Source organism: Mobula birostris, chromosome 1, assembly GCF_030028105.1.
Source record: "Mobula birostris isolate sMobBir1 chromosome 1, sMobBir1.hap1, whole genome shotgun sequence".
Classification (NCBI taxonomy): Eukaryota; Metazoa; Chordata; class Chondrichthyes; order Myliobatiformes; family Myliobatidae; genus Mobula; species Mobula birostris.
Window position 1 is genome coordinate 58,037,600 of NC_092370.1, and position 12,329 is coordinate 58,049,928.

Genomic DNA, 12,329 nt, shown 5'->3' on the forward strand with positions numbered 1-12,329 from the left:
AAAACAATTCAACCTAAAAAATCAGTAGGCTCATTTAGAATAACACTTTCTATATTGGTTATACTTGTTGAACCTTGTGTTACTAATGTGTCATCTAAAGGATATGATGTCAATCGGGTTGGCATTGCTCACATATCCAAGTTTATTGAAATTGACAAGCATTCATGAACTAAAAGACAGATCGAAGAAAAATTTTGAATGCCACTTTGCACACAGTACTTGTCAAAAATGTTCCTTTTATTGCATGCAAAATATTTGCCATTTATAACATCTCTTTATACTTAAATCCAGCAGTTAAATTTTCTCTGTACATTTTCATTCAAATTTTAAATATATATTATATATTGATAAAACTCTATAGATGGCTGTTTTTGTACAAAATACACCACTGAAATTAGTTCCTGTGGTGCAAATTTACAGTATTTTCCTTAACCATGTACATTTGTTATAAAAGCAACAATGTACATTTTGAAACGTGCCATATTTTAATGAAAAAAATAGAAAAGTGCATTATTTTACAAGACTGCAGTAATTGTAAAGACAATGTAAAATATATACATATTAGTGCATTCATTACAAAAAGATGCAATCCCAATAATTACATTTTATACATGAGTCTGAGATCTAGCTTGAGTTGTAAACATGTTGTTACAGCTTCCTATCATTTAAACTATTTCATAGTACAGCAAAAATTAAATCAGCTTTGGGAATAACAGTTAAATCATTTAAAACTGTTAGACCTTCTGGAGAGGAATCTTTTGTTGTTGTTGTTCTTTTTCTATTCTTACTGTCTTAATCCAGGCATTCAAAAACTAATTCCAGGTCATGCAAGTCTTAGCTGAACTAAAGAACTAAATGCAACTCTAGCCATTCATTTCTACTCCCTTCACATAAGGCCAGAAATAGCAAATGGCCAGAATTGCTGAAAAAGCATAAATACTCATCATAAATCAATAAATATTAATTGCATTATTAATTTCATTACTAGTTAAGTTGTCTTTTCAGTTATAATGCATACCAGTTTTACAAAGCACATGCATTTTAACTGGCATGCTAAAATGATCTCTCTGCACTCACAATCCAGTATTAAAGAGCCAGCTGTTGAAAATACAATGGTATATCCGGTATACTGACTGCTTCATGTGTTAACAGGCATGCTATTTCAGCAACACAATTTGGGTTCTTATGATCTGATAGTTAATTCTGAAATGTGGTATTTAAACTGTTTTATAAAATTAATACCTAATGCATTGTTTCCTCAATTTCATCCAGAATACTCTTTCATTTTAACAATTTAATGTTCCACTCAAGCACATTAATACCAATCAAAATGTCCATTTGCAAGTAGATTTGATGGATACCCAGTGTGTTGCTTGTCCCTAAAACTCCAGCTGCCATCTGTAAGGCATATTGTCGCTGTTGTGGAGCTGTTACTAACCATGCTTCATGCTTGGTTTCTGAGTCTCAGAGAAAGGCTTTTTTTTTGCTGCTTCTTCTCCAGCACGTTCAATAATAAATCAAAATGAAAAGAGTTTCAAATGGACTTCCTCCTTCTCATGAGCCTGTGGTTTTCATTGAAGCTGTGTAAACCAGGCGACACAGAGCTCACAGGGGATGGGAACAGACTGTTTTTCAATGTACTCGGCGAAATTTCCTCTATCTTGTAAGATACTGAGTGAAAGTAATGAGGGTTTAATTGCGAACTGAAGGAATTCTGGTGTGATACCACCTGATTGGTATACTCATGGGACCTATAGCACATACAGGAGCAAACAGACTGCAGGTCTGTGACTTCTGTTTTGTACCTCTGTCGGCCCTGTTGGGCATCCTCCTGAATATGGATGATCATGCTGTTCCTATTCCCTGCCAAAGAAGCTCGCTCTTCGGCATCCCGCCGCTCATCTTCACTGTTCATGGTCAAAAACCTGAGAACCACCAAGTTGAGAAAAGCTCCAATAACCGTTAAACCAACTAAAATATACATAAAGCTAAAGGCCACGTAGAGTGGCCTTTTTTGCAGGGCCTTATCTTTCTGGAGGGCCACGAAGTCCCCAAAACCTATTGTAGTCAATGTAATAAAGCAATAATAATATGCATGAAAGAAGTTCCAGTCTTCATAATGTGCGAAGGCAGCTGCTCCAATGCATAGGGTCCCCATGCAGGAGAAGAAACCCACAGTCACCATGTTCTCCATCGACACATCTGTGCTTTTCATGCCAAGGCATTTCTTTATCCGTTTCAAAAGGTACTTGACAAATGTGTTCATCCGTTCTCCCAGACTCTGGAACATGACTAGGGTCAGCGGTATTCCCAGCACAGCATAAAACATGCAAAAAGCTTTACCTGCATCTGTGTCTGGAGCAGCATGGCCATATCCTGCAAATCAAAAAAGCAAAATCATTAATCAAATTACACTCAAGAACTCTCAGGCGTTTGCATACCTCATTCTGAAATCAGAAAATACTCCAAACCTTAAGTGGCTATCTTCCCTTTTGGAAAGTTTTTGACATGGTTTTTGACTCAGCAACCTTAGACAGTTATGTTCCTTTCACAATGTAAAGCATTTCACTGAAGAGTTTAGAATGTGCACATAGCCATTGCATAGAAAGCTAGGCTGAAAAATTATCAGATATATTGTTTTCATTAAAGGATGAAATATCAATGAAAGATTAATTACAAGCATGTTAAGATAATTTGAATGACGACATTAGCCAACAATGGTCATGAGTAATCCAGAGGCACTATAAATTCAAGCAAGCACGGGAATTAAACCACTGCAAAATGAACCCAAGGTCTCACAGTTCTCAAATGACACTCCTTGAAAAGAGAAAATTTGAGAATTATTTTACTGATGATTCAAGTTCATTTGAAGATTAGAGATTGGGCCTTGATCAACCTAATTCATTTAATATATGGATAGCATTGGTAAAGGCAATATTCATTACTGGAATGCACTTGGACCCATACTTTCAGAGGTTTTCTTTTAGAGTACAACTCAGCTTTTAATTACATACCCTTTGATTCCAACAAATACATATGTTGACTGACAAGATTTGAACCAGGACTTATAAATACAGGACAAAACTAGGACCTAATATCTTGTCATCCTTTGATTTAGATCTGTTCATGGCATAATATAATAAATAACCTGGCCTCAAAAGTGTTCTGAATGAAATAGTGATCAAGCTAGTAAATAATTGATTTCCCTACTATGTCTGGTTTAGAATTATAAACAAAGGAGAGAAAAGTATATTTTTTAACATTACATTTGGATCTTTTGTAGTGACTATAGCCGTTATGAGGTTCTGCACACGAGTCAGCAGATCCGACTGTCCCACTTTTCTGATTGGGAATAAACGTGTCCATAAGGCAAAGGGGAGAAGAAAAGCAAGTTTACTGTATGAGGCACTTTATTGAATGAATGCACAGGTATATATTTGATTCTTTTTTTTTAATTTCATTACATCTACACCCAACTATTTTATCAACAACTGCCAAGAAAACATTTTTGGCTTAGAATTTCCAAGAAAGTTTTGCATAGTTGCACTTTGCATAGTGGAGCTATGGCATAGGAGTGAAATTCCATGGTGCTTACTTTACAAATGTTCACAAAATGCATTCATTTAAATGACTATGTACAAATTTTCTTGTTCAATTGATCCTCTTATGGCTTGTACCTGCCAAAATCTTACTCATGTTGTTAATATACATACATACATACATACGTCACAATGATTGGATTTCCTATATCGTCACATATTCAGAGTGCATATTCAAAATTCAAAGTAAATTTTATTAACAAGGTACATATATATCACCATTTACAACCCAGAGATTCATTTTCTTGCAGGTATACTCAATAAATCTATAGAATAATAGCCATAACAGAATCAACGTAAGACTGCTCAACTAGGATATTCAATCAGAGTGCCAAAGACAACCAACTGTGCAAATGCAAAAAGAAGAAATAATAATAATAATAATAATAATAATAAATAAATAAGCAATAAGTATTGAGAATATGAGTTGAAGAAACCTTGAAAATGAGTCAGTTGGTCATGGGAACAATTCAAAGAAGGGGCAAGTGAAGCAGAGTGATGTTATCCCCTCTGGTTCAAAAGCCTGATGGTTGGGGGGTAGTAACTGTTCCTGAATCCGGTGGTGTGAATCCTGAGGCTCTTCTACCTTCTTTCTGATGGCAGCAGTGAGGAGAGAAAAAGCCCTGGGTGGCAGGGCTCCCAGGTGAATGATGGTGTTTTCCTCCGACAGCATTTCTTGTAGATGTGTTCAATAGTTGGGAGGGCTTTACCTGTGATGGACTGGGCCAGTTCCATTACTTTTTGTAGGATTTCTGTTCAAGGGTATTGGTACTTCCATACCAGGCTGTGATGCAAACAGTCAATATACCCTCCACTACATATCTATAGAAGTTTCTCAGAGTTTTAGATATAATGCCGAATCTCCACAAACTCCAAAGAATGTAGGTATATTTGTACTATATTTTACTATAGTCTTTTATGACATCAACATTTGTAAAATATGGAAGAGCTAGCTTCCATAACTGATTTGCTTAAGCATGCACTGATCAATGTGCATCAGCAATCCACACTGATTTCTCCGTTCATCAGCTAGCTATGCTGGCATTTAAAGGAGGAAGAGAACTTACAGTACATTGGGGATGTTCACTGCACACCAGTTGTTTACATTCCTTGCTGCTTGTTTTACACCAGTTTTTCAAAAATTTGACATATGTTGCCATCATTGTTCAGTGTAATTTTGGCATGAGTCAGATCAAGGAGAATCTGCCCCATTAATTATTTTGTCATATCATTTGTATTTGTGGGATATATTCTTCTGTGCAAAATGGCTGCTTTATTTGCTTACATAACAATTAAATACCTTAGGATACTTTTTTCTATTAATAGCTCTTTATAAATAATTGTTGTTGTCATTTGTGCTTCAAAGGAATTTAATGTGTATGAAATATTTAGGTATTTCAGGAAGGATTAAATGAATACAATCTATTCTTTATTCTATGAAATATGTTCACAATGTCCACCGTACATCTATTAACACAATTAGAGTTAGGGATGCTATCTGTTACATTTTAGCAACGATGATTTTATTCTGTTGCAATTTCAAACAGAGATGGTTGAATCGTTTGTATCGCTCCAGGCTTATTATTTTCTGCATTATTCATGAAAAGTCCATATTTTACCTTTGGTTTATTGCTGATTGATGACATTTACACTAGAAGGACTGTACTGTACACTCTGTATTATATTGAAGATATATATATAAGATATGGGCACATGAAAACTATTATATCTTCGAACAAATATTGAACTGTCAAACTGTGAGGGCATAATAATACTGAGGAAAGAGTCAGTAACATAAACAATGAAAAAAATGGAATTGTTTTCATTGTGTCTACAGAACTGTGTCCTAGATTAGTATGAGTTTACCTGAACACAGTAAGTGCAAATGTGACTGAAATTCCAAGAAATTAATTTGAATAAATAGGGGCTATAAAATGAAACAAAAACAAAAGCTGAAAATACAACAGAACGGCCAACATCAACGGGATAAAATGATAAACTACTCAAATACATTAGAAATAATTACTGACTGATAAGACAGTGGGAAATAAAATACAAGGAGGGGTGTGATTGGCAACTAAATATTCCTGGATTTCTTTGCTTCAGGTGTGATAGAATCGGAAGGGCAAGAGGGGAGGTGTTGCATTGCTTGTCACAGAAAATATTACAGCAGTGCTTTGGCAGGATAGATTAGAGGACTTGTCTAGGGAGGCTATTTGGGTGGAATCGAGGAATGGGAAAGGTATAGTAACGCTTATAGGGGTCTATTATAGACCACCTAATGGGGAGCGAGAAGTGGAGGAGCAAATTTGTAAGGAGATAGCAGATATTTGTAGTAAGTACAATGTTGTGATTGTGGGAGATATTAATTTTCCACACATAGACTGGAAAGCCTATTCTGTAAAAGGGCTGGATGGTTTGGAGTTTGTCAAATGTGTGCAGGATAGTTTTTTGCAGCAATACATAGAGGTACCAACTAGAGAAGGGGCAGTATTGGATCTCCTGTTAGGGAATGAGATAGGTCAGGTGACAGAGGTACGTGATGGGGAGTACTTTGGGTCCAATGATCACAATGCCATTAGTTTCAATATAATTATGGAGAAGGATAGGGCTGAAGCCAGGGTTGAGATTTTTGATTGGAGAAAGGCTAACTTTGAGGAGATGCAAAAGGATTTAGAAGGAGTGAATTGGGACAATTTGTTTTATGGGAAGGATGTAATAGAGAAATGGAGGTCATTTAAAGGTGAAATTCTGAGGGTACGGAAACTTGATGTTCCTGTTAGGTTGAAAGGAAAGGTTAAAAGTTTGAGAGAGCCAGTGTTTTCAAGGGATATTGGAAACTTGGTTTGGTAAAAGAGAGAGATCTACAATAAGTATAGGCTGCATGGAGTAAATGAGGTGCTCAAGGAATATAAAGAATGTAAAAAGAATCTTAAGAAAGAAATTAGAAAACCTGAAAGAAGATATGAGGTTGCTTTGGCAAGTAAGGTGAAGATAAATCCAAAGGGTTTCTACAGTTATATTAATAGCAAAAGGATAGTGAGGGATAAAATTGGTCCCTTAGCGAATCAGAGTGGACGGCTATGTGTGGAGCCAAAAGAGATGGGGGAGATTTTGAACAATTTCTTTTCTTTGGTATTCACTAAGGAGAAGGATATTGAATTGTGTAAGGTAAGGGAAACAAGTAGGGTAGTTATGGAAAATATGATGATTAAAGAAGAGTAAGTACTGGCACTTTGAAGGAATATAGAAGTGGATAAGTCTCCGGGTCCTGACAGGATATTCCCTAGGACCTAGAGGGAAGTTAGTGTGGAAATAGCAGAGGCTCTGACAGAGATATGTCAAATGTTAATAGAAACAGGGATGGTGCTGGAGGATTGGCGTATTGCTCATGCTGTTCCATTGTTTAAAAAGGGTTCTAAGAGTAAATCTAGCAATTATTGGCCTGTGAGTTTGATGTCAGTGGTGGGTAAATTGAAGGAAAGTATTCTTAGAGATGATATATATAATTATTTGAATAGACAGGGTCTGATTAGGAACAGTCAACATGGATTTATGCAAGGAAGGTCATGTTTGGCAAATCTTATTGAATTTTTTGAAGAGGTTACTAGGAAAGCTGACGAGGGTAAAGCAGTGGATGTTGTCTATATGGACTTCAGTAAGGCCTTTGACAAGGTTCCACACGGAAGGTTAGTTAGGAAGGTTCAATCATTAGGTATTAATATCAAAGTAGTGAAATGGATTCAGCAGTGGCTGGATGGGAGACGCCAGAGAGTAGTGGTGGATAACTGTGTGTCAGATTGGAGGACGGTGTCTAGTGGTGTGTCTCAGGGATCTGTACTGGGTCCAATGTTGTTTGACATATATATTAATGATCTGGATGATGGGGTGGTAAATTGGATTAGTAAGTATACAGATGATACAAAGATAGGTTGAGTTGTGGATAATGATTTCAGATCTCCCCCTCCCCCTCCCACTTTAAAATCTCTTACTAGCTCTTCTTTCAGTTAGTCCTGACAAAGGGTATCAGCCCGAAACATCGACTGTACCTCTTCCTAGAGATGCTGCCTGGCCTGCTGCATTCACTAGCAACTTTTATGTGTGTTGCTTGTGGATAATGAGGTAGGTTTTCAAAGCTTGCAGAGAGATTTAGGCCAGTTAGAAGAGTGGGCTGAAAGATGGCAGATGGAGTTTAATGCTGATAAATGTGAGGCGCTACATTTTAGTAGGACTGATCAAAATAGGACATACATGGTAAATGGTAGGGCATTGAAGAATGCAGTAGAACAGAGGGATCTAGGAATAATGGTGCATAGTTCTCTGAAGGTGGAATCTCATGTGGATAGCGTGGTGAAGAAAGCTTTTGGTATGCTGGCCTTTATGAATCAGAGCATTGAGTATAGGAGTTGGATGTAATGTTGAAATTGTACAAGGCATTGGTAAGGCCAAATTTGGAGTATTGTGTACAGTTCTGGTCAGCGAATTATAGGAAAGATGTCAAACAGAATCAACAAACTCATTCGTAAGGCCAGTGATGTTGTGCGGATAGAACTGGACTCTCTGACAGTGGTGTCTGAAAAAAGGATGCTGTCCAAGTTGCATGCCATCTTGGACAATGTCTCTCATCCACTACATAATGCGCTGGGTGGGCACAGGAGTACATTCAGCCAGAGACTCATTCCTCTGAGATGCAGCACAGAGCATCATAGGAAGTCATTCCTGCCTGTGGCCATCAGACTTTACAACTCCTCCCTTGGAGGATCAGACACCCTGAGCCAATAGGCTGGTCCTGGACTTATTTCCTGGCATAATTTACATATTACTATTTAATTATTTATGGTTTTATCACTATTTAATTATTAATGGTGCAACTGTAACGCAAACCAATTCCCCCCAGGATCAATAAGGTATGACTATGACTATGAACAGAAGAGAGAGAGTACAGAGAAGATTTACTGGAATGTTACCTGGGTTTTATCACCTAAGTTACAGAGAAAGGTTGAACAGCTCTCCGACACCTCCTCTTACTTAGCTCTCTGACACCCCCTCTTACCTAGCTCTCTGACACCTTCTCTTACTTACCCCGGAACAGGACCCCACCAAAAAACATCAAACCATTGTCTCCCGTATCATCATCGCCCTTATCAACTCTGGAGACCTTCCATCCTCAGCCACTAAACTCATAATTCCCACATCCCGTACCGCTCGGTTTTACCTCCTCCCCTAGATCCACAAGCCTGACTGTCCCGGCAGACCCATAGTTTCTGCCTGCTCCTGTCCCACCGAACTTGTACCTGGACTCCATTTTGTCACCCATAGTTCAGTCTCTCCCCACCTACATCCGGGATACATCCCATGCCCTCCACCTCTTCAATAACTTCAAGTTCCCCGGTCCCAACCGCTTCATTTTCACTATGGATGTCCAATCGCTATACATCTCCATTCCCCATGAAGAAGGCCTCAAAGCCCTCCGCTACTTTCTGGATAATAGACCTCACCAGTTCCCCACCACCACTACCCTCCTCCAGTTGGCGGAACTGGTTCTCACACTCAATAACTTTTCTTTTGGCTCTTCCCACTTTCTTCACACCAAGAGTGTAGCTATGGGAACTCGCATGGGCCCTAGCTATGCCTACCTCTTCATTGGTTATGTGGAACAGTCTGTGCTCCAAACCTATTCTGGTACTGCTCCCCAACTTTTCCTTCGGTACATTGACGACTACATTGGTGCTGCTTCCTGCACCCATGCTGAGCTCATCAATTTCATCGACTTTACTAACTTCCACCCAGCCCTCAAATTCACTTGGTCTATCTCGGACACTTCTCTCCCCTTTCTCGATCTGTCGTTCTCCATCTCTGGAGACAGACTGTCCACTGACATCTGCTACAAGCCCACTGACTCTCATAACTACCTCAACTATACCTCTTCCCACCCCGCCACATGCAAAAATGCCATTCCCTCTTCCCAGTTCCTCCATCTCTGTCGCATCTGCTCCGAGGATGAGGTTTTCCATTCCAGGACATCTCAAATGTCCTCTTTTTTTAAGGATCGTGGTTTCCTTTCTGCTGTCATCAATGATGCCCTCACCCGCATCTCCTCCATTTCCCACACTTTGGCTCTCACCCCATCCTCCCGCCACCACAACAGGGACAGAGTTCCCCTTGTCCTCGCCTACCACCCGACTAGCCTCTGGATCCAACACTTATCCTTTGCAACTTCTGCCACCTTCAACAGGACCCCACCACTAAGCACATCTTTCCCTCTCCACCCCTCTCCGCCTTCTGCAGGGATCGGTTCCTCCGCGACTCCCTGGTCCACACGTTCCTCCCCACGGATCTCCCACCTGGCACTTATCCCTATAAGCGTAAGTGCTACACCTGTCCCTACACCTCCTCTCTTGCCACCATTCAGGGCCCCAAACAGTACTTCCAAATGAGGCAACACTTCACTTGTGAGTCTGTTGGGGTCATCTATTGCATCCGGTGCTCCCGGTGCAGCCTCCTCTACATCGGTGAAACCCGACACAGATTGGGGGACCGCTTCTTCGAGCACCTCCACTCCGTCCGCCAGAACAGACAGGATCTCCCAGTAGCCACCCACTTCAACTCTGCTTCCCACTTCCATTCAGATATGTCCATACATGGCCTCCTCTACTGCCATGATGAGGCTAAACTCAGGTTGGAGGAGCAACACCTCATATACCGTCTCGGTAGTCTCCAGCCCTTTGGTATGAACATAAAATTCTCCAACTTCCGGTAATTCCCTCCCCCTCCCTTCCCCTATCCCTATGTCACTCTGCCCCCTCCCCCAGCTGCCTACCACCTCCCTCTTGGTTCCGCCTCCTACTACCCATTGTGTTTTTCCCGTATTCTTTCTTCACCTTTCCTGCCTATCACATCCCTGCCTCCCTTCCCCCACCCTTTTATCTTTCCCCTTACTGGTTTTTCACCTGGAACCTACCAGCCTTCTCCTTCCCACCCTCCCCCCACCTTCTTTATAGGGCCTCTGCCCCTTCCCCCTACAGTACTGACGAAGGGTTCCGGCCCGAAATGTCGACTGATCGTTTCCACGGATGCTGCCCAACTTGCTGACTTCCACCAGCGTGTTGTGAGTGAAGGTTGAACAAGTTGGGTCTTTATTCTTTGGAGCATAGAAGGTTGAGGGGGGACTTGATAGAGATATTTAAAATTATGAGGCGAATAGAGTTGACATGGATAGGCTTTTTCCATTGAGAGTGGGGGAGATTCAAACAAGAGGACATGAGTTGAGAGTTAAAGGGCAAAAGTTTAGGGGTAAAATGAGGGGGAACTTCTTTACTCAGAGAGTGGTAGCTGTGTGGAATGAGCTTCCAGCAGAAGTGGTTGAGGGAGATTCGATGTTGTCATTTAAAGTTAAATTGGATAGATAATGACAGGAAAGGAATGGAGGGTTATGGGCTGAGTGCAGGTCAGTGGGACTACGTGAGTGTAAGAGTTCGTCACAGACTAGAAGGGCCAAGATAGCCTGTTTCCGTGCTGTAATTTTTATATGGTTAAGTAGCCCTCAGATAGGAGGTGCTCATGGTAAGTACCAAACATATTTGCACAGGAAGCAAAAGCTGTAAAGCCAAAATCGCAAGTATTGAATGAACAGACAATTTAAAAATGGTGATCAAAATAGAGCTCTGAAAATAACTTAGATGAATTAAGAAAAATTAGAATAGTGGATGACATAAAGTTAGACCCAATTCTTTTACTTAAGTTATTCTCCATAATAGTCAAAAGGCAATGATCATTATATATTTATAATCATGTCTGTTCTCATGGCTGTGAGTTGTAATGTTTTAGGTTCTGCACTAATTTAGAAAAAAACTGCAGTATTTACTGATTCATATAATAAGATAAAACTAGAAAAACTTGTCCTACTATCATACTTTCAAGCATAATAAATTCAAGTTCTGGAGCCTTTTTGTTGAAGGTCACACATTCATTATCAGACCTAAGAGATTGTCTTGAGCATCATAAAACTTGCCATTTAATGATTTTTATGTTAGAAAGAAGTTTGCCTCAGCCTTCCTTCCATGGAAACATATTGTTATTGTAAGAGCCAAATTAAAGGGACAAAAGTTGTCCCCAGTATTGCTTAACAGTAACAGCATTCTTTGGATCATAGAGATTCACAGACGGGGTAAATCTGACTCCTGTTTGCCCTCCAAAAAATCTCACTGCACCCAATGTTCACAAGTGGTCTTCTACCCAATTGCTAAATAGACCTTTTTTTTTCCAGGAAGCCTTGTCTTAGTCTGAAAATTAGTGAAATGTTGCTTGGCAGTCAACAAGAGAGATGTTTTAATTAACGTACAAACATTTGGGTTAGGGTCACTCATCGTAAAGTTCAAACGACATTTTAGTCAATCTCCTATAAGCATTGGCAGTGTAATGAGGGATTATGTTACATTTAAAAAATTAAAAGAAAGATTAAAGAAAGAATAAAGATGGTCTGATATTTGGGGGGGGGGGGGGGGTTATCCTAGAGCAAGGGTTCCCAACCTACCATCCATAATGCTTAAAGGTATTGGTTGGGAACATAAAACCATAAAAAAGGTTGGGAACCCCTGTACTAGAGGATGGAGAACAGGCTGAGGAGCTAGTAATAGTGGGATTATACATGAATATGATAATGACAGTTCTGAGAAATAATCTTTCTCAACTTATTAAATATGAATTCATACTTGAGGATTGCCGATAACC

The 12,329-nt window shown here is 39.7% G+C and overlaps 1 protein-coding gene across 2 annotated transcripts in view; it reads right to left on the reverse strand.

Moving 5' to 3' along the window:
* Positions 1–1,534: 1,534 nt before the first annotated feature.
* Positions 1,535–12,329, reverse strand: part of kcnk9 (potassium channel, subfamily K, member 9) — a 98,183-nt gene continuing 87,388 nt past the window's right edge. For both annotated transcript variants that reach the window (XM_072261317.1, XM_072261218.1), the window contains one exon: positions 1,535–2,376. In XM_072261317.1, coding sequence (XP_072117418.1) covers positions 1,535–2,376 — 842 coding nt within the window. The remainder of the gene's footprint in view (positions 2,377–12,329) is intronic.